General features: G+C 38.1%; 1 protein-coding gene across 5 annotated transcripts in view; it reads right to left on the bottom strand.

The window, feature by feature from the left end:
* Window positions 1-7,972: 7,972 nt before the first annotated feature.
* Window positions 7,973-23,668, bottom strand: part of sytl5 (synaptotagmin-like 5) — a 28,184-nt gene continuing 12,488 nt past the window's right edge. For 2 of the 5 annotated variants that reach the window (XM_036568585.1, XM_036568918.1), the window contains 14 exons: window positions 23,543-23,658; window positions 23,242-23,368; window positions 22,281-22,383; window positions 21,287-21,416; window positions 17,871-17,971; window positions 17,589-17,666; window positions 16,847-16,912; window positions 14,620-14,798; window positions 14,107-14,209; window positions 13,411-13,572; window positions 13,212-13,320; window positions 12,758-12,887; window positions 10,639-10,847; window positions 7,973-8,731 (listed from right to left, as the gene is read on the bottom strand). In XM_036568585.1, the coding sequence (XP_036424478.1) occupies window positions 8,589-8,731; window positions 10,639-10,847; window positions 12,758-12,887; window positions 13,212-13,320; window positions 13,411-13,572; window positions 14,107-14,209; window positions 14,620-14,798; window positions 16,847-16,912; window positions 17,589-17,666; window positions 17,871-17,971; window positions 21,287-21,416; window positions 22,281-22,383; window positions 23,242-23,368; window positions 23,543-23,658 (1,756 nt within the window). In that variant the 3' untranslated portion in view covers window positions 7,973-8,588. Of the gene's footprint in view, window positions 8,732-9,505; window positions 9,586-10,638; window positions 10,848-12,757; window positions 12,888-13,211; window positions 13,321-13,410; window positions 13,573-14,106; window positions 14,210-14,619; window positions 14,799-16,846; window positions 16,913-17,588; window positions 17,667-17,870; window positions 17,972-21,286; window positions 21,417-22,280; window positions 22,384-23,241; window positions 23,369-23,542; window positions 23,659-23,668 lie in introns of all 5 variants that reach the window. The other 3 variants (XM_036568756.1, XM_036568835.1, XM_036568675.1) reach the window with 3 other exon arrangements.

Here is a 23,668-nt window from a genome sequence, read left to right as displayed (position 1 = left end):
AGGATACACAGGAAAAGATCCCAGAGGAAGTATGGTCACGTGTATGGGAAAACCATTGTACTTAGACTAATTCATTGATTTGGAGGGATTTTTGCTGGAAGTGTCTGATCAGATTTTTTATAACGCCCAAACTCAAATTAAGGTTAACTGGGGCCCACTTCCCCTGCTGGAGGGAGTGTGGGGCAATGGACGTAGACCATGCGCATGTAGTATGGTGTTACCCAAAAATTCAGTCCTTTTGGATTAATAAGGGGAGATTTATTTCTGAGATCTTGGGTTTTAATGGGGAGGTGTCATTTAATTTTATGTATGAAGGCTTAAGTAAGAGTGATGGCTACCTACTGAATATATTTCTGGTCGCTTGTAAGAAAGCTATTACTAAGTGCTGGCTCAGAAGAAACCCCCCAACTGTGGACCTTTTTGTTGAAATTGTTACTTATATTCGCTCCATGGAAATGTTGACTTACTCCGTACGTCTTCAAAAGGAGAGAGGGAAGAAAAACTGGATGAAATGGGATTGCTATACCCAAATAAGTGGGGTGAACTGAGACCTTTGACTCTGATCATTCTGCCTTTGTATGTAAACGGAGATTGCTGTTGAGTTTTATGTTTGAAATGCTGTACCTGTAAGATTTTTTTTTTTGCCGCCTCCTTTGTATTTTATTTATATGAATGTGAATCAATACAAAACAAAATAAAAAATTAAGTTTTTTTTTTTTTAAAAAAAGGTATTCCTCATTGACCCAGGATACATTGTATCCTGCCTTCCGCCCAGTGACAGCTGGAATAGGCTCCAGCACCCCACCGCGACCCAGAAGGATAAGCGGTTTAGATGATGGATGGATGGATGGTATTCCTCATTTCAGACAATGGTCCTCAATTCATATCACAAAGAATTTCAGAGATTTAGTCAACTCTGTGACTTTGATCATAAGACCTCATCACTGGGCTATCCACAAGGCAGAATCGACCGTGAAAACAGTCAAGAGGCTCATGCACAAAGCCAAAGCTGCAAGACAGGACCCCTACCTGGCACTGTTGGACCATCACAATACACCAACACAAGGATTGCAAACAAGCCCAGCTCAGAGGCTTCTCAGCCATTGCGCAAGAACCTTTTACCCACTTACACACTTTTGAGTGTTTTGCATGTACAAGTTCTGAAGAGGAAAGGCATTGTTGTGCAGATTTTCACATTTTAATAAAACCAGTGTTTTTTAAGCATATCAAAAAATCACAAAAGTACTGTCTTTTTGTTTTATTTATCTTCTTTTGATTTTTTAACTCTTACATTTAGTTATGCTGTAAGTTTCTATTGTTTTTTTTAAATGTATTTTTATTATTAATGTTTCATTTTTTCTTATACTTACCTGAGATAGGTAAGTATAAAAAAATATGAAACATTAATAATCAGAATTAAAAATCAAAAGAAGATAAATAAAACAAAGAGAATGAGATCAAAAATGGAAACTAAAATAAATGGGAATAAATAAAATAATGACAATAAGACAATAATAGTAAAATCAAGTAAAACAGATGCAGGCAGAGTGGAAGTGGTTAGAGAGTAAAAGTTTAAAATGAGTGACACCAGTAAGCTGAGCTTCAGTGTTTCCTGTGGTGAGTTCCAGTTTACTGGTAACTAAAAGCAGATTTTTCCAGTTCAGTAAAAACTCTTGGTACCTGTGATCCAACCACTGGAGCGAGCCTGATAATTACCATTATTTATAAACATCACTGAGTATAAATAAAAATTTCCCACTGTGCTGCTAGTGGAGGCCAACCAACTTTTTCTGACTCATGGGAGGTACTTGTTTATTGTTGTTTGTGGTGTTCTGTTAGTTTGACATATGTAGTATGTGTTATTCCATGTTGGAGATGTGGGCGTTTGTGTGTGTGGGGGGGTCACCGGTAGCATTAAGTGTGTGGTTGCTGGTGAGATCCCCTGCGGGTTCATCTGTGTGCCTGTTTCTGCCTGTTCATTAAAAAGTTGTTCTCTGATCAGAATCATCTACTTTTGACCCCAGTTACAACAGATTTCTGTACTGTTGCTGTCATACTGAGGTCAAGTTTGGTTATGGATATATTTGCTTATGCGTCTAATGAGGTATCCAGCCTCCTAGCAGTGTGTGAACATTGTCTGGAGATTGATTCTACCTAGGCCGCCATCCACGGTGTGAATGAGTCCAGGGGTTCTGGGACCCTCTAAATAACTTCTTGGACCCCCTGAACGTCTCAAAATCTAAATTCTATGCTGTCTCTGAAAATAAACTTTTTATGATATTATGCTGTCCATTGGGGAGAAATACACATTCAGAAAAAGGTCATTATTTAACCTGCTTCACCCTTTGGTATTCTTAAATAACTAGAGTTGCAGCACTGGTCTGCCTCAGAGTGGTGCCACAGCAAACTGGTTCACCCAGTTGGTCCTTCCTAGTCTAGCATGCTCGGAATTCCTCTGAAAAACTACACAATATGCTGTAGCATGTTTGTAAATGTGAAAACTTGCCTGGCTTCCCAAGAGATTGATGGAAAGAGTGAATTGTTACTCATTTCTCAAACTGAAGGCATGTAAGATCCCAATTAATGTGTAGAAGGCAGCATTACCAAACTAGAAAAGAGCATTTCCAAAAAAATAATTGTTAAAGGAAGCATTTTGTTGCCAATGAAATTAGCATCTGCACTGCCATGGTGAGTGAGGTAAGTCCTATTGCAAGTGAGAGGTATATGATTTAGAGACCAATGCCCCTAAAATTTCAGTGGTCACTGAGAGGTGTCACTTGATGATTCACTCACGTTGTGTGTAGCTCTGCTGACCATTGAGTAATGACTGTTTAGAGTTTTCACTGGATTAATGCCAAGATCTAATAACCTTGGAAAAGCACCCTGTCACCCCTTTCTGTACCACTGTGAGGAAGATGGGATCATCTGGGTTAAAGGGCATCACAGCATTGGCCTATATTGTTTGTATGCTTCTGTCTTTTAAGGAATGTTGAGTTCTGGTGGTTGCCCTGGTTTCTGTTTGACTACTTGAGTCTGTTCCTAAGAGAAGGTAACGCTTTCATTCAGTAACACCTGCGTCCCTAAAAATAGTCTTAGGACACTCTCTAAATACAATTTGTGCCTTGTCTACTTATTCTTTTGTATTCATAAGTACCAGCAACAAAGAAACAGGGGTTTGTGAACAATAGAAAAAAAAATATTGTTGGTAGACTCTGTATGCTTCGTTTCACTTATTTTAAGCTCAGCATTCCAGGTGAACAGCTTTACTCTCGTTTCTCTCAGTCATTTTGTCTTCTCTTTTTTTCTTCAGCAAGACATACTAGCCATAATGGCACTCTAGCGCCACCCTGTGGATTTTCTTTTAACCACTCCTTGAGGCCAGCACACTTCTTCTCAATTCTATTTCTTATTATTTTTTTAACTATACTACACCACAGTAAGTTATACCAGGATCATTTTGAGTTTAGATAGTAAACCTGGTTGTTATTGCTGGTCAATAACAACCAAGTTTACTAACTAAACTCAAAATGATCCTGGTTAAAGCAAGAGAAGTACTCAAACATTAGTGGGACAAACGGTGTCTCTTTCGTTTATACATACATACATACATACATACATACATACATACATACATACATACGTCATCTAAACCGCTTATCTTTCTGGGTCGCGGTGGGGTGCTGGAGCCTATCCCAGCTGTCATTGGGCGGAAGGCAGGATATACCCTGGACAGGTCGCCAGTCCATTGCAGGGCATCTTTCGTTTATGTAGGTTTTTATTATTTAGTATTTTATTTAGGTTAGTATTTTGTTGCATGTCCCTTCTTTTGTTTGACAAATTGAATTCATTTATGGAAGGACTGCATGGGTTTATACATCTGATGCCCAACCAGGCTTGTTGGATTTTTTTTCTTTTGGATGGCCAGACCATGGCATGTTTTGAACTTTTCCTGAAATGAAACAGGAAAAGTACAGTTTCAGGCTTGATTTTTGAATTTAAAATGTATCTGCAATCTATATCACAGACATTTTGTAACCAAGAGATAATTGTTTTTGACAGATTCAGATTCAGATATGACAATTCAACTCAATATTCAAGTTTTCCACAGCAATATCTTTGTGATTTTTTAATAAATTTAAAAAGCTGAGTCAGATGTGTTGGGCAGGGGATTTCCAAGTGTCGCATCTGGAGATATCTGCTTTGAACATGTGCATTTTCTTTAAGTAAAATTAGGTAAACATTAATCAAAGTATTGATTAATAAGTTGTAATATAACTGAAATTATATGCTTTTGAATATGGTAAAGCACAATTTCCATAATACAAATTAAATAATAAAAAAACTAAATAAATGATAATAGAGGTGTCCCAAAACTACATTTAAGCACTAAATTTTTTTTACAATGGGGCTAATAAACTACTCTTCCTCAAATCATGCCTTTTGGCCTAACATAATTGGTGCATGAAAATTACAGATTTAGATGATAGAAAGTGCATCTGGCATGATGCGATGAGCTCATGTGATGGGTGTGAACTGATACTTATGACTGCGTTGAGCTCATATAGTGAGTTTTTACTTGATGGCTCTTAAGACAATACCTTTAATGTCCAGCACTGTGTCACATCCACAGATTTGCTTTCTGTATGTTCACAAATGTTACCAAGCTTCTACAACATTTTACTACACCAGATGTTACTGTTCCCAAGAGTTTTGTGTTTGTTTTTGTATTTGCTTGTGCTAAGTATATGTAAATATGTGTGTATTATCATTCATACTGTGACACATTTCTGTGTGTAATCATAATACAGTGATACATTTGTACAAATACATATTCAGTAACATAGTGGAATATGGAAGCAATTGTTCTGCTTTCTAAAAGTCATTGTTCTTTCGGGAGACTGTATGTTTTTTTCATTGTACAGTGGTCCGAGCTTGCAAAATTATAATTTATAAATAATTCAAACACATTTAAGGTTGCTGTTTTAATGGTTTTTAAGAGTTCAGCTTGGCAGCACAGATTAATTTAAAGATCGGTGAAAGTAACATGTGATAGGTATACTTTGTAAAGAGGGACTGCAATATGTTCCAAATATAAATTAGTAGTGATTCAGTATAGATCAGTGGTACCAAACTAACACAACTTAAGTATACAACTATTACAGCCCTGCTTTTGTTTACTATGTCTGTGGTGAGAAGCAATGGCAATAAAATTTACTTTGACCATCACTGTCAGATTCTCTCTTTTTTTGGTGTTTGATGTTTCTTATGAAGGAATATTGAAGATTCAGTTATTCATGAACAGAAGCAACAGCAGTCATGAAGAGCAGTGGAATCGCTGGACAGTGTGATGTCACCCTCTGTTTTGGTAATCTGGAGAAGTCTTTCAGCAGGCTCAACTAACCCTTGTCTGAAAAAATCAAACCTCATACAGATGAGTAAAATGTCTGCTGAGCAGTAGGCCAAGGTGTAACATAATATCTTTACCTAGAAGGGTAAAGCTTGTAAATAAACATTGACAGGGCTTGACAAAGCCAGCTAAGGGCACTAGAAGTGAGACTCATACATTTTTCATGGGTTCACAAGTTTAACAGCTTTGAATTCAAAGCTTTGATGGTTATAAATGTATTAGTGTGTATGTATTTTGTATGAATGTGATTGTTCAATTAGAATTTCAAAACAGCTATTCTTGGTACCTCAAACCATCCATCTATCCATGTATTGTTTTTCTTTTCATTTATTAGGTGTTTGTATTTGTTAAATGATAAACTTGTTTCTGCAAGTGTTTGTGCAAATATTTAAATGCATGTTTTACAACTACTGACTTTTTGCTGTCTACAATAATACAGGACCAAGGATTTTTAGGTATATATTCCACATGTGGGTTATAAATGTGTTAAATGCAATGATGAGTTGAAAAGAGATGAAAGTTCATAGAGAATTTATTCTTTCCTATATAAGGGTGACTGAAGATATATGTCTTAAGCCTCCCTGCTCATAGAAGACAAAGTACGTAGACACATTCTACATGCTGAGACTTTAACTGGTTTACAGTCAGGCAAGAAAAGCACATTACTTTTAAAACATTTAACACAGAGAGGTCATATTTTTCTCTGTAGAAAGCTTGATAATCACTGAACATGGATTGCAAAACCCCTTATACATTAAAGGTGACACCATATGGTATTTTAAAGCTGTCTGTTGGGAACAGGAATGCAAGGTTACAAAAAGGAGTTTCTTCCTGAAATCCTCATGATCCTCACAGTGACACTATGCCTGGAGCATGTACGCTTGGGCATTTTCTAGAACTCAGCTCAAATTTCACAGCAAAGGATGCCACACTATGTGCTGTTCTTCAGAAGTGTGTGAACTGTGTGCGTGTGTGCATTGTGCAAGTGTCTCTAAAAGTGTTTTACTAAAGCATCCACACAAATTCCCAATTCCATCTTCTGATCTCTCTGGCTTTGAGCGTTGTAAAAATTAAACACCCAAGACAGGAATCGTTCTGGTTGGCTGCCTCTGAACACTAGAACAGTCTGATGAGTTCATGAAAATTCCCTCAGGCATGCAGGGCTGGAAGTGGATGAGTTCAGTGAGGTGTGATTGATTTCAGTCTTATCGCTACAAGAGCACATGAAAATAGACTCCTCACACTAAATCTGCAGAGATTCTCTATATTCAGGCTGAAAGCACAACTGGCTTTTTCTGTGTCTATAGAGTGGTAATGCAAGTGCATTGTTGTGTACTTTACCCATTGAGCGTGTGTGCTTTGAATGGAATGCTTTGTGCAAGCCTGGAAATTTTGTACCCTCATAAATGTACAGTATGTGTGAGTTCTCATGTGCAGTATGGTTTTGATATTGTTTTGCAAAGCTAATTGCGACCTAGAGATTATGTGCTCTTTTTAGGATGGCTTTTGTGCTGTTTACAGCCATTGGATTGTTGTACTATGTGGTGTGTAGGGGTGGTAATCTCTAGGCACCTCCCGATTCGTTTCGATTACGATTCAGAGGCCTATGATGTGATTGTAAAACGATTATCGATGCATTTTTTTCTATACTATTTTTTTTTCTCACTGTATGAGGACTTGGTACTTTTAAAGCAAAATACTGTAATGATCTATAATGAATTTACTTCCAATATCTGTTATTACTAAAACAAATGGAAGTGATATGGCAAGTGAACTAGAAGGCTCTCATTCACTGCTCTTGTTTGGAACACGAGACACTGGTTGCCACTCATCTGCAATAAAATGCGCAGTTACAGTGATATAAGATCCAGTGGCAATAGATGTCCGCGCAGCACGTTACAGCTGTTCTACCCGTTTTCTTTTATATTTTTTTTATTTTGTAACTTCAATTTGGGTCTCGTTGTAGAGAGTGGGGATCGCTATGTCAGTAAAATATCTTTGAGAAGGGACGCTGTATCTCGGCTCCAAAGTGTGCAACACAGTGCGAAAGCCCTGGTTCTCAACGACAGAGAACTGGCGGGCAGACTGCAGGTCACATAGCAATGCAGTCTCGCCTAGCTAGTAGCTAGTGAAAAGGCAAAGAGAGAGATTTAAGACAAACATTTGGAGACGAATGGACTTATTCGCATTTATAAGCAGCTCAGTTGGTTTCCTGTAACGTTAAACCTGCAATCGGAGACTGTTAAACACTAAAGTTGTGAAGATGAAATCAGCTTCCCTTTTGAATTTTCTTGTTCCACCTTAAATGGTGCCGCATTTACATTCTGGTGCCTCAGGCAGAATTTAAGGTAGAACAGGAAAATTCAAACAAGAAGCTGGTGAATAAGAAGCTGACTTTAGCTTCGTAAAACAGTCGAACGTTGAGAGACATTTTGCAAGAAACTGTTCTACTTTTAAGGAAAATGTTTCTGGTGGAGATGGGAGGAAAGCGGCTATAGCTAAAGCTTGAAGCAGAGCAAAGTAAGTCTGTATTTTCGTTTATATTGTTTAGCCTATACTAGGACATTAGCATATACTGAGACGTACTGGACATAAAATGTTCTGGCTCACAAGGTGGTTTGATTTTTGTTGAAAGGACAAAATGGCGCTTCTTAACATTTGGGTTATACCAGTCTGCTGGTCGTATTTCTCGCTCATCCAGTTGTGTTTTTGTTATGTGCACGTCACAGAGCATCTGAGCGTCCGTATTTCCAAGTTCCGCCTTTTGCGTTCCGTCAACATTACATTATCAGTTCAAATTTAGAAAATCTATTTTTGACATTTGTGAATTGATTCAGAATCGTCCACGTCCGCATTGCGATGCATCTAAGAATCGATTTTTGGATTTTTGTGCATGTATAATACATGTTTAGTTGCAAAACGCAGGGCTGTATGTGAGTTGAGTAGACAATAAGACAGTGTGTGGTCATATATGTAGGTATCAATCTGTGTGTAAAGACGTAGTAAGTGATCACAGCTGGTCTAGAGGACAAATACAGTCTATGTATGTGTGTGCAGGTGCGTGATAATGCTGTTTCTACCTGTGTGTGCAAAGGGCACTTTTTTTTTTTTTAAAGGTGATGAGGGGCATTAAGTTTTGATGAGTATTGCAAGATAACTAGCTATCCTCTCTCAGCCCCCTCTATGACTTTCTCTTGGCCATGCTGGACCTCAGCATCAGTGTGCACTCCAGAGGAATCTCAGGGTTGTCAATCATGCGCTGCCACAGTCGCTGCTCATCCCCATACGAATCATTCCAGTCCACCTCCCTCCCATAGCTCAGACCTGTGGGTCAGAACATGCAGTCAGAATCAACCTGCTATCATGTTCTGTGCTTGTGACTAAAGTAAATGAGGAAGTCAAAAAATGATGGAAGGAAACCATTCAGGAGGCAACAGCTTAAAAAGAATCACGCAATCATTTTGCAGAGTGCTAGATGTGCTAGTTTGAATGTAAATTATTAAGCATTATGTGGGATGGATTATGTCATATATGGGAATTATTCTTTTACATGCTAATTTTTTCTCTTCTGACTAACAAGACAATCAGTTACAAGTACATCAGGAAATGATTACTGAATGATTCATCAGCTTTATCAGCTCTATAGAAGCCTGTTTACAGTTGATTCTAGGCAGTTTTATTTCACTTACAGTTATTGCTGATGATAACAAAATATGTAATTTGATATTTATAATTTCTACTTCAACAATATGTAAATTAATCAAGCTGAGAAATCCTAGCAAACGTGTGTATACTAAATGAATCTTTCAATGAATATAAAATTGGGATGTAAATACCCTTAAATTAATGCTTAATACCAAACTTCCAAAGAGGAAATACAGGGTGATTAAAAAAGATGCATCTTATGTCAAAATGATTTATTTCACTTGTAAATCATTACAGAACAATGCAGTAAATTGTAAATGGTTTAAGTGAGCATAAAGTTTATGTAATTTTACAAGTGCTCAATATGACCTCCTCCAGCTGCACGGACAACATCAACGTGACAGTCAAATTCATCCTATACTCGATTGAGCATGTCGGTGTCACTGTACTCACGGCTCTTTCAGTGCGATTTCAGAGATCATCCAGTGTTGTGGAACCAACGATGAATGCTCTGAGCTTTTGGAGATTCACTGCTGATGAAAATCACATTGCACAATTATGATGAATTCACTTTTATTGAAGTGGAGAATGCAAAACGCTCAGGGGTCACCATCTTCTGATGACAGTCAGAAACTCTATGATCCCCTCTTTCAATTGGTATGTGATTGGTTCCTAGGCGCCTCACGGTTGTAAAAAATATGGTGCTTTGAAATGAGATGAATCTTTTTGAATCACCCTGTACTACGGAGTTCTGGAACAACTGAAATTTGGGAAAAGGACCATGCCTAAAAGACCTCTTCCCTCCAACCTAATGTCCTATAAATGCCCATCCTTACCTTCTGTTTCACATGACAAAGTTTTTGCAATCCCCACCACACCATCTCCTTCCTGTTTCTGAGTCCTGTGTCAGACCTACCATAGCTATTGAAAGGGAGGGTCTGGCCTCCTAGCTCCAGCCCAACTTCTCTGATTCTTTCCCCCACCCACAATCAGTCTTTCCTTATACTACCACCATATGTTGAAAGCAAGGTCCGAACTCACAAATTATTTTTTACTGAATTCATGAGAAGTTGTGGTTGTACATACAGTCTTGTTTAAAGGAAGATAAAATGTCCTTTACATTATTTATATATACAAACACATTATCTAAGCCGCTTAGATACGGGTGTTCACTGGGCAGAAGGCAGGTAACACCCTGGATAGGTCGCCAGTCCATCACAGGGCAGACACACCTAGGGGCAATTTAGCATCTCCAATTCACCTGACTACATGTCTTTGGACTGTGGATGAAAACCGAAGCACCCGGAGGAAACCCATGCAGAGAAGGGGAGAACATGCAAAGTTCACACAGAGAGAACCCTAGTCGCCCGGCCAGGGAATTAAACTCAGGCCCTTCTTGCTGTGAGGCAACACCGCTAACCACTGCATCACCATGCTGCCTGTATCCTTAAGTAATTTCAGCAAATTGACAACAATTAAATGGAGTTTGGAGTGGAGAATGCAAAAACGTCTTGCCTTTCCTCATAGTTAATGCTTGGAGTAAGGAAGATAAAAAGTAAGAAAAAGACGGGGAGAGACAGACTGACCGGTTCCAGCTCCTAGACGGACTCCTCCCAGGAAGACATTGCTGGCAAGTGGCTCCTTGTCCCAGACTGTGAGCTCTAGACACACACTGTCCAGGTCGCTGTGCTGGAGGCCGCAGTAGGTAAAGGTGTGGTTCCAACGTGGATTCACTGAACGCCTCACCACAGCAGTCTTGTGCTTTGTGCTTTTCTTGTCATCAGGCAGTAGGTACCTATATTCACAAATGGAGTTTGACCTTACACATGCTCTGACTACAAATTTGTTCTTTTGAAGCAATTTTTAGCAAGGTTGGAGAAGCTTTACAGAACACTGGCAAAAAATCCATTCATCCTTATAAGACAATTACAACCACAACTCGTGATTTTGACAACATTATGTAAAGGGAGTCTTTACATATTGTCTGGAATTGTCAGTAGCATTGAAAGTTAGTCATGTCCATCACTTCAATCTGAGTATTTATTTGGAAGTCAAGTTTTTGTTATTTACGCTGTTTACTAGATCATATTGGAGTTGAAATTCAATGATGTAAGTGACTTTAAAAGACAGAATTTGATCTTTTATTTGTATTTACATCTAAATCGAGTGAACAGTATAGGAATTACAACTTTTTCATACATCACCCCCCATTTTTAGGGGCAAAGTAATTGGACAAACTAACAATCATAACATAAATTGTCATTCTTAATACCTGGTTCCAAGTTTTTTGCAGCCAACTGCCTGAAGTCTGAAACTCACAGACAATCACAAGACACTGGCTTTCTTCCATGGTGGTGTTCTACCAGGCCTTTTCTGCAGCTTGTGTTGGGGCATTTTACTTTCAGTCTTCACTTAAATAAGTGAACATAATGCATGATTGGATTGGGGTCAGGTGATTGACTTTGCCAATGCAGAACATTCCACTTCTTTTTTAAAAAAGTGTTGAGTTCCTTTTGCAATATGATTTAGGTCACTGTCCATCTGAACTGTAAAGCACCATCCAATGAGATTTAAAGCATTTGGCTAAATCTGAGTAGATAACATAGCACTAGCCAGAATTCATCCTGTTGCTTTCGTCAGCAGTTCAAGATATACGAGACCCTATTCTATTGGCAGCCTTACATGCCCACGCCATAACACTACCTCTAACACGCTTGATTGATGTGGTATGCTTTGGACCATCAGCAGAATTCTGGTACAAATTGATCTTTGTCTCATCTGTCCATAATATGTTGTTTCAGAACTGTATAGGCTTTTTTTGATGTTTTGGGCAAACTCTTATTTGGTCTATTTTTGAGACTTACCAAAGGTCAACATCTTGTAGTAAAGATTCAAACCTCTGTGAAGGCTTCTCTTGATGGTTGACTTTGACACAGATACACCTACCTCCTTAAAGGTGTTCTTGATTTGGCCAACTGTTGCCAAGGGTGTTTTCTTAATCAGAAAAGAATTCCTCTGTCATCCACCACAGTTGTTTTCCATTTTATAGGCCTTTTAGTATTTCTGAGCTCATTAGTACTTTCTATATCATTATCTGTCTGACAGGTTTTGTTGTTTAGATTTTTCTGCCTAATGATGGCTTGCCTCACTGGCAGTGACAGCCCTTTGGACTTCACATTGAGTATTAACAGCAACAGATTCCAAATGCAAATGCACACTTGAAGTTGACTCTAGACATTTTATTTGCTGACTTACAAGTGAAATAAAGAGGGAATGACACATGGAACTGGCCATGGAACAGCTGAACGGCCAACTGCTCAAATGAAAGCTAAATACCCTCAAATTAAAGCTGAAAGTCTGCACTTTATTCAATATTTACTCCAATATGCTGCGGTAGACAGCTAAAAAATAACAATAACTAAATATTTATGGTGCTTTATATATATATATATATATATATATATATATATATATATATATATATATATACACAGCACCATAAATTGTTGTTTTTCAGATTATGTCAAAAACTGAATAATAAAAATGGAGATACAAGGTTTTCGAGGTTTTATATATATATATATATATATATATATATATATATATATATATACACATATATATATATGGTGTGTGCGTGCGTGTGTGTGTGCGTGCGTGCGTGTGTGCTTGTGTTAACACACAACAAATCCTGATTGTTCCTACCCTTTCACAAAAGGATCAGAAGAACCTGATTTGACAGCTGTCAAGTTCTTGGCTTCTTTAACCAGCAGCTCTACCATTCCTCCTTTTGGAAGAGTGATACTCTTCTTCCCTTTCAGAAATCCCTTTTTCACTGAGAGAGACATTGCATGATCATCATCATCATAATCATCATCATTATACCAGCATTGCAAAAGTGCCACTCTGTACACACACACACCAAAAAAGCTGTTTTTTTCTTTTGTATGTCTCATAGAAATGAGTCTTTACAAGGATTGTATGACCCTATTTACTCCTGGTCGTTTTGTGCATCTTGAGTATCAGGATTAAATCCGAATAGAGATTATCTACATCCAAGATGCATTAAAACAGATTTAATTCAGGAATAACTTTGAGGAATTACAATAACTGAATGAAAGCAAAACATTAACTAAATCAGCAGTATTTTCTATAGTACCTTGTACTTGGTCCAGGGGCAGTGAGAGATTTCTCTCTGCAGGAATGTACTTCAGAACCACAGTCAGCTCTCCTTTATACTGCATCATAGAGTCTGCAGAGCACTCAGCCTGCAGAGAACGCACCATTAGAGAACACAGCGCACTACCAGTGTCCCATTAGGTCACGTGTGTGTGTATGTGTATATGTCTGTGTCTCACCCTGGGCTGCAGGGCAAACCACTCCTCTATCTGAGTGTCAAACTCCCAGGAATCAAAAGTCAGCTCCGTCTCTCCCAGGAAGCTGTTGTGTCCGAAGCGGTCATGATGCCACACAGATACCTGCAGAGTGCGCGTCTCCAGCTGAGAGTGACTCACCACGTACTACTCACATAGAGAGAGATTTATACCATACATGTTGTTACAGAAACACATGTGCATGGCTAGGGCCTGTATTCATGTGTGGTATTTGATGCTGATATCATTTGATGATATTGTTAAAGAATCTATGCTTTCTGCAAACCCCCCCAAATTAAATGAAGCCTGACCAGGTGTCTATCTTATAGGATTTCAATTTATATTGTATAAGTTATTGCTGTATAAAATAACAGCAAATACTGAAATGACAGTGAAGCAACTCCAAACATTTGAGCACTAGTGTAGCCTTTGATTGTTTTGACTGCTGAGTTTATTTCTCTTACAAACACACCAAAAGGGAGCAAATTATTTATTTAGTTTTCATGCAATCTGAACTGTTCTTTCAAAAAACCTGCAACACCCATACACTGAAGTTATTTATTTTTATTTTCTATCAATAGCACTAAAATTAAAAATCAATATTTTGGGTGACAATAAATACAAGTATACCAGTACACAACATATGACATTTTGTCCAGCACTACTTCAGGCCCTTCTCACCCTCAAGTTTTCGTTGAACACTGGACTGGTTGTGTTGCTTTTGATGCTGGTTTTTCGTTTGCTCTGACGGGATTTGTCTGGTAAAAGATATGTTTTGACATATCTGCAAAACACACACAGAAATCAGTAGAAAATACACATCTAATTTCAGTACTGATAATATTAAAAAAAAAAAACTATTTCAAGCCACCAATCATGAATAGCATTATTGTGAATAGCAGCCCAGTTATTATTAGAACACAACAGGTGCTTCAGTACTGTATCTTTCTCCTACTGATGGTTACTGTACTCAGAGCCAGTGCTAGGATAACTGTGGCACTCTTTTTGCAGTTCCTGATTTGATAAGTGCTGTTTGCACTAAGTCATCTTCATGACCTTAGGAAGTGAAAATGCTCAATAGCTGGACGTTTGGTACAACATTTGCATGTGTATTTATATATTGAATGTGCATCTATGTGTAAGTCTATGAATATGTGTATATATGTGTCTATGTGTGTACAAGCGGCCCCTTACGGGTCAGTGCGCTGCCTCTTCTCATCTCCGGTTGCTAGGCAGCGGCACTCGCGCACTAGAACATTGAGTGCTCCAGTTTTGTAGCTGTAGGAGATGTTGAGCAGGATCTCTCCGGAAACGCACGCATTGCCATAGTCACCTGTCTCGCTGTACACACTCATCATACTGTTCAGACTGCTCTGCAGAGTGGGGATACAACATCTTTAACACTGAGTGAGAATGTGTGTGTGTACAACTTGAATATGTGTAGCTTGTGTGAAGATTTGTGTTAGTGTATATGTAATGTTCTGGGTGTGAGAGCAGCCTAGAATACATTACTGTTCAAAAGCATGGAATCACATTAATTTATATACAATAATAACTTACAAAACACATACAAACATACACACTAGATGGTATTTTTACAACTTGAATTTTGGGAACAACAGCTTAGTAAATTATCTGTACAACCTACAGCTGTAAGTTTATGTCAGTTGTAATGATGAGCGTATGTAGGTGTCAGGTAGCATTATAAACACTTAAGGAACACATCAGAAAGTTATAAAAAAAAAAAAAAACATTTTGTATTTTAAAAGTGGTGATCAGATTTCAAACATTAGGCTTTTTAAAACTTTTAAATGGTAAAACTTTTGTTCAATCAGCCTGAGTTGGCAAGCCATGTCATTTTGTCACCAGGTGTAATGACAAACTAATTTCAGAAAAAATCCATGTTACATGATGGATGTTATATCAACTTAACCTTGAAGTAAATTCAACCACTATGACAACTTTTTTTAAGTTCAAGTTTGTTGACGGGGAAGCGGACATCTCATGGAGCCCTCATGTCTTTGCTTCTCCCTTTTTAGTTAGGCTGTATTAGCTAGGCCCCCTGCGATGAACTGGCGACCTGTCCTGGGTGTATCCTACCATCTGCCCAATGACAGCTGGGATAGGCTCCAGCTCCCCCCAAGACCCAGGGGGGTTAAGCGGCTTAGAAAATGTGTGTGTGTGTGTATATATTAGCTAGGCCTGGTAGAGTCATTGCTTGCTTTCTGTTAACACTATTGTTCTCAGTCACCCCAAACAGAACTAACTGTCTATGAGCTGAACAACTGCCCAGCAGTGTGGTCTAATGATGTTGCTTCACCTTTGTTGATCTCGTTCCACTGCTCTTCCTGCCTTTTGGAATAGTTTGACCACCATTGAGCTTCCTGCTGTCCAATGCTGTTCAAAAAGCCTTACCTCTATGCCACTCACCCTCCTGATGATACTGGTGCCTGCACAGACTCAAACTATTTAATCATAGACATTGTTTCACCTGCCTAACAATACATTGACCTCTACTCATATTCAAACTAACAAGTCTTTATAATAGTCTTCTAAGAATAGTCATTGATGTTAATGCATTTAACTCTCATTTTTACTGTAATACAGTCCTAACAGTTGTCACGGTTTTCACTGGTAATAGAGACTGATTTTCATAGATCTATTTCTCATTGTTGCTATGATAGGCGACTAACAGTAGTCATCGGTTATTATGGGTTAATCGACATACTTTTGTCCAGAAACAAGCTTTTTTTTGTTTTTAGCTTTTTTTTTACTCTATATTCATTATTGTATAGTAACTATAAAATCCTATTCTAGGTTGGGTTGGGTTCTTCTTTTGAGTCTGTTCTCAAGGTTTCTTCCACTTGCTCTTAGGGAGATTTTTCTTGACACTGTTGCCTTCTGCTTGCTCATCAGGGCTTGGACCTGGATTGTCTGTAAAGCTGCTTTGTGACAACACCTATTGTAGAAAACGCTTTAGAAATAAGCTTCACTTGACAAATGACATCTATTGGAATAACTGCTTATAAATGTCTATGTGGGTCTATGTCAGTTGTCATGAAGTATCATGTAGCCATGAACACTGCACAGTATAGTGTTACCCAACTTTCTTAGTCACTTTAGAAACAGTTCTGTTCTTCATTCTGGACACATTATGTTTTTTACAGCTCCTAATTAACATTTGTAACCTGCCAATAACAGAACACTTTTGTACATATTTTTGTACATCTATCTGAAAACAAATTGATTTTATTTTATTGAAACCAATGATTCCAAACTTTTAAACAGTGATTCCAAAATTCTGATTGGTGAATGTGTATTAGAATGAATATGTAGACAGTGTTTGTGTGTGTGTTACAGACAGATATAGATGGGAGGAATACACAGCAAGCTAACGTAGACACACACAGAGAGCACTCACAGTCTCTGCATCTGAGTCGGGTACATTAAGGTAGCCCCACTTTCGCACTGAGCCTGAAGTGGAAGACTGAAAGGGGAAGGAGCAAAGTGAAAGAAATGGAGAAGTGACAAATTGAAAACAGAAAGAGTGAAGGAAGGGAGACAAAAAGAGCAAGAGTGCAAAAAAAGCCTGCAGCAGCAGAAAATAAGCTAATATATTTTGAATTTTTCTTTTTTCAACGAGCAGGTACTGAGCTAGCTTTATATGTAAGTGTATGTAGATTTTCTCTGTAAGTGTAGACAGCCTGTCTACTTTATTTCCTGCCTTCAACACTCAATACAGTGCACTCCCAGCAGCAAAATGACTCATTTAGCATTTAGGGACTGAGCACACTACAAGAAGCCCAAATGCACTTTTTTCTTAATTTCAAATTAACTTTCTTTTTTGCTTTACATTCTTATGCTGTTTTTTGTGTGTATGTGTATATGTGAGTGTTCATCTGTGCTTTTCTGTGTATTACAGCTCTGTCTCTGTGTGTGTCCATGTCTATTTAAGAAAATGTGCTTGTATGTGTGTGTATCTGCCAGGATGGAACATATATAAAGTTGCAGACACACATAATGCATACATAATGTAAGCATACATACAGAAATACATACAGTCTACATACAGCTTTTCAGATAGCAATGACTCACTGCTAAACCTATATTGTTAGAGGTATGTGTATATATGTGTGTTTTTATGTTTGTGTAAGGGGTAGTACCACAGACTGAGCACTGCTGACACTGCGGTTGGTTTTGTAATGGGCAGACAGCAGGGCATCAATGTCCTCATCTGAGTCCTACAACACAAATATCAGCCTTACATTTAGCGAGGGCCTCATTAGCTATTACTCACTGATCTGATTATCAAGCAGTTACATTATTCTGTCTGCAAGCCCTCACTTACAAGAAATCAGGGCCTACTAGTTAGATAAAAATGCTGTTTTGTCAGCTCAGACAGATGTGTGTAGTCAAAGTACATCTATAATAAGAAGACAACATACTGCGTCATTGAGACCTGGAACCGAGCGGCAGCGACTTTGCAGAGAGTCATTTGCAAACTCTTCTCCTGGATTACTGAGGTCAACCTCAGAGCGACTGCGATCTTCAGCCGAGAGAGAGTGAGGGAATGAGAGAGAGAGAGAGAGAGAGAGAGAGAGAGAGAGAGAGAGAGAGAGAGAGACAGAGATTTTAATAGTAATCTGTCTATCATAATTACAATTACAATTTGATTATTTTGTTCTTGTTAGAATATACTTCATTGTTTTTTTTAAATGCATTCTATATGTTATACTTTCCTGAATGCTCATTTTATATTTAAGCATAATTGCATCACCTGTCTAGGAAGTTTTTTTCATAAGATTCCTAGTCTTAAATTGCCCCGTCCCAACTCTTTTTTGGAACTTATTGCCAGCATCAACTTCAGAATGAACATATATTTACAATTCTAACAATAAGATAAAGCATTGCATATCATATCGACAGGTCAAAGTAGATTTACACAACTTGCTTTTTGTTTTTATTTGCATTTTACCTACTATCCCAACTTTTTTGGAATTCATTTTGTAGATAATGCAGTTACACAGATGTTAGGCAAAAATGTTTACATTGATTTTTTTCCATGTTTTTAGGAATTGCACATTAAAATACTAACTTTTTGCAGTTTGTTATGGTATAACTGAATATATTCTTGCTGTACATTCTGCATTTTTATTTTTATTTTATTAAAAATACAGCCTCTGAAAATATTTTGTACTTATAACACCAAATGGAAAAATGGGCATAAAATATGTGCCTCAGGTTATGTACAACATAAAGATTTCCTCAGTAAACACTGCTATATATTGATATATTGCCAAGTTCATGAAATGACTGGCAAAAATCAGCATTATACAGTGGCCCCCACAAATATTGACATTCCTGGTAATCATGAGCTTTTCCTTTGATCTTTCATTCAAAGGTGATCTATCATTCACCTTTATTTAAGATATAATGATAAACATTCTTCTTCAATCTATGCATGCCACAATTGTTGGCACCCCTAGAAATTCTTAAGAGTGAAATCTAACTGAAGTATATTCCCATTCATATTTTATGTTTTTAAGTTCACTTGAGCAATTGGAAACACTCAAATGGTCAGCCATGACTTCCTATTTCACTAGGGATTGTATAGGAGATGAAACACAGGCCAAATTCTGTTAGTCATCCATCACAACAAAGACCAGAGAATGCAGCAGTGATGTGCAACAAAAGGTTTTTGAGCTGCACAAATCAGGAATAGCTACAAAAAATAATTAAACAATTTAAAATGCCAATGTTCATTATCAGGTAAATAATTAGAAAGTTTAAAACAACTGGAGTTGTTAAGTGTCTGTTGGCAAGAGGATGTATGTCTATACTGACCCTATGTACAGTGAGGAGATTGGTTCGAGTGGACAAAGAATCTATAAAGGTTCACAGATGGGAAATTGCAGAAATTAATTCGGTCTTGAGGTCAGATCGTCTCCCAAACCACAATAAAACACCACCTATATGACCAAAAGTTGTTTGGAGGAGTTGCCAGAAAAAAACATCTGCTGTCAGGAACCAACAAACTCAAACTCAGCTCCTACAGTTTGCGAAACGTTACTGAAACTTTCAGTCGGACTGTGTTCTATGGTCACATAAGATTTTTGGCATTAAACATCTGAGGTAAGTTTGGCTTGGACACAAATATAGCCAAGCAGAAAAGTACCTTATCCCCAGTGTGAAATGTGGTGGATCTGTGATACTGTGGGGCTGTTTTTCTTCCAAAGGCCCTGGACAATTTATCAGGATACCTGGTATCACAGCACAGACTCCATCAAATACCAGCAGAAGCTTAAACTGGGCCATAGCTTACATCTTCCAGCAGGACAATGATCCAAAGCATGCCTCAAAATTAAGACAAAATGGTTCCATGACCACATAATTTAGGTTTTGCCATGGCCACCCCAGTCTCCTGACCTAAACCCCATAGAAAACCTGTGGGATAAGCTGACAAGGAAAGTCCAAAGTGTGGACCTCGGAATCTGAAGGATCTGGAGAGATTCTGTATGGAGGAATGTTCTTGGATCAGGTTTTGCTCATGTTTACCAGGGCTGCCAATATTTGTGGATGGTACTGTATATTTCACCAAAAATGTGCCAAAATTTTGGCATTAAAAATAATTTAAAAAAGCAACAATTGAAATTGCTGATACCTATAATGCTCAATGATGAACTCTCCCACTGATCTCTCTAACAGAGAGAAACAAAGCCTGAAGGACACACATATTTGTATGCCTATTTTGCCATTTAATATTATTTATATGAAAAATTTTCAATGGCTTTCTTTATATACACTATATGGACAAAAGTATTGGGATACCTACACTTTAGACAATAATATGGAGTTGGTCCCCACTTTGCAGTTATAACAACTTCCCCTCCTCTGGGAAGACAAGATTTTGGAGTGTGTCTGTGGAAATTTTTATTCCTTTCATCCAGACGAGCATTTGTGAGGTCAGACACTGATGTTGGACGAGAGGGCCTGGCTCGCAATCTCCGTTCTAGTTCATCTCAAAGGTGTTCAGTGGGATTGAGATCAGGGCTCTGTGCGAGCCTGTCAAGTTCTTCCACACCAAACTCCATGCCTTAATGGACCTTTCTTTGTGCACTGGTATGTGAAGTATTAAGATGTCCCTTCACTTGAACTAAGGGGCCTAGGCCAACCACTGAAAAACAACCCCATAGCATTATCCCTCCTCCACCAAACTTTACACTTGGCACAATGCAGTCAGGCAGGTAATGTTCTCCTGGCATTTGCCAAACCCAGACTCATCCATCAGACTGCCAGATAAAGAAGCATGATTCATCATTCCATAGAATGCATTTTCACTGCTCTGGAATGATTAATCAATGGGTATGGCTGAAACACTCAACTCAATAATTAAGAGGTATGTCCCAATACTTTTGTCTACACAGCTTTATAATGACCTGCCGAAACCCTGTTTATCATTCAAATTGCAAAGTAATCACTAAGCATTGACTGATTTTAATTAAGCAACTGTGACAGCCAAATATGTGTAAATACATTAATGTTGATCAAATTCCTTCTGCCTCTTTTTATAAAAATGCTGAGTATTACTGCATATAGCCAACTGTTCAGGAATAGGGACAGCCAAATCCACACAATCTGCTTTAATTAGGAACTTTGTCACAGAGAAACAGTCTGTAAAATAGTCTGTAGTCTTAGTGAAAAAGCAGTCCATAGGATAGAGCAAAGTCTGGATGATGGATTAAGCTTTCTCCTCAAACACAGAACTTGGAAGAAAACTATGATGTATGTGTGTGTAATATTGAACACTGTCACCAGCTTCACTAGAACAGAGAGTATCAAGAGTGTCATGGTGTTGCTATACCTGATGAGAGTGAGGCTCTGGACACGGCGATAGAGGGTGTAACTGAATCTATTTGGTTCCGCCCACCGTAGATCTTATCTGGAACACTGTCACTACTAAAATGACTGGAGACACTCTCAGCCCCATCAGGCTTCTCTCACACACACAAAAACATGCGCACACACATGCACGCACATACATATATATTATATACCTATAGATTATACTTATACTTATTCCAGAGCTTGACCGTCTAATAAAAGGTGAAATTAAGTTCAACAGTTTAGAAGCCTAACAACTAGAAGAGGCTTCACCACGTTTTTTAGTAGGTTTTTGCAGAAAGCCAGTATCTGCAGATCTGGGATCGTGTGCTGGAACATAAACAGACGTTCTGGGATGTAAGCGGGTGCTAGGTCATTTAGAACCTTAAAAACTAGTAGCAGAACTTTAAAATCTATCTTGAAAGATACAGGTAGCCAGTGCAGTTCTATCAAAATGGGAGTGATATGACACTCTTTCAAAAGATTGTGCTTCAAGGGTTCTTTAGTTATAAAAATATGGTTCTATATAGAATGGTAAACCCTCAAAGAACCCTTTGCATGATTAAATGGTTCTTTGCATCATGAAATGGTTCTTTAGACTGATTGAGAATGTGCTGTAGATGGTTCTACATAGCACCTTTTTGAAAATAGTTCTATACAGCACTCAAAAGGGTTATCTATTGTTACAGTGTCAAGCTTGTAACAATAGAAAAATCTTTTTGGGTGCAATATAGAACCCTTTTTCAAAAAGGTTCTATATAGAACTGTTCCTGCATGCCTGTGCATTCCTGCACATTTCCCATCAATCCGAAGAACCCTTACATGATATAAAGAACCCTTTAATCATGCAGTTTTTTGAGTGCTCATGGTTCTACATAGACAGACAAACATGCATACATAAACATTGTAAATGCTTGTGAGCTATATGAACCATAATATGTGTGTCTACTGGGCTGTAACAGACACACACTTACCCTTTTCCTCCCTTCAGCCTGTGTTGGTGATCGGCCTGGTTGGAAGCGCATGTTGTTAGGTGTGGTTGGTAGCCCTGACGACTCTACAGCTAGTGTGTTTGTCCTAAGACACACAGACATTAGATCATCTACACTTTGTAATACTTAAACACATGCAAGTAGTGTGGACTTGTGTTACCCAGTCTTGATCTTTGTGTTTCTTTGTGCTGTACTGATCAGGTATGACCCCCTTCATGAGTTTCAATTAAACTTTTTCCCTTCTTTTTTATTATTACAAACCTCAATTCCAAAAACACTGGGACAGTTTGTGACATGCATATAAAACAGAAAACAATGATTTCCAAATTCACTTTGACCTGCAGACAAGATACAGGTATTTGATGATTCATCTTACTAACTTCTTTGTTTTTTAAAGGTACATACACTGGGACACAGGCGATTTAAGACAAGGAATATGGTGAAATGTTCAAAAACATCTTCCAACAGGTGATTCAATCATGCTTGGATATAAAAGAAGCATCTAGGAAAGGCTTAGTCCATTATGAGCAAAGATGGGTTGAGGCTTGCCATTTTTTAGTATTTTAAATATTTCACTCTCTACGATGCACAATAAAACATGCAGGAAATCCAGATAAATCTCTGATCATAAAGGGCAAGGCCACAAGCCACAACCGAATGCATATGGTATATTATTGATGATAGGGGTGTAATATTGCCCGCGGCACTATTAACTCTGAAAATATACACATTTTAGAGCCACATTTTTGCTGTCTTCTAGTCAATATCTTATTTAGGGACGTCCATGCTTATCTCAACGTGACAACAAAACATCAAATATTGTGTTTGTGCTGTTTTCTGTTAAACAAATGTCAAACAGAATTCACTGATCACTGCTTTTTCTTATTAACATTTTACATACTGCTCCAACTGTCCCATTAATGTAGGCTATGCATAACCTTACACTTTCTTCTTGCCTATGCTCCACCCCATGCTCTTCTCAGACTGGGGTGTGGCTGACCGCTCAGACTGGAGCATGGCAGTCCCGTCCAGACCTGATGGGGAAAACTTCCTCTGGGCAGAACTTCCATCTCCAAACAAAAACAGACATAAGCATGATTAAAGTCAAATCTAACATTTTTTTATCAGTTACATTTACATTATTATTGAATAGGCATTTATAAAATGCAACAAAGCCAACAAAAAAGGTTTTCTGAAAAAAAAAACGTGACACAAATTCAAATAGTGGGTCATCTGTGACTCACCCGGTGGACTGTTCAGGATGGACTGTTTTATCATGTCGCTGCTTGAAGCAGTCATGCACTCAAAGCGTTTGGCTCGTTCCTCTAGAAACCACTCCCCTGTGACCACCTTTAGCTCTCTAAAAAAAA

Source organism: Colossoma macropomum, unplaced genomic scaffold (assembly GCF_904425465.1).
Source record: "Colossoma macropomum unplaced genomic scaffold, Colossoma_macropomum, whole genome shotgun sequence".
NCBI lineage: Eukaryota > Metazoa > Chordata > Actinopteri > Characiformes > Serrasalmidae > Colossoma > Colossoma macropomum.
Note: the sequence above shows the minus strand (reverse complement) of the source record. Positions and strands in the feature narration are given on the sequence as shown.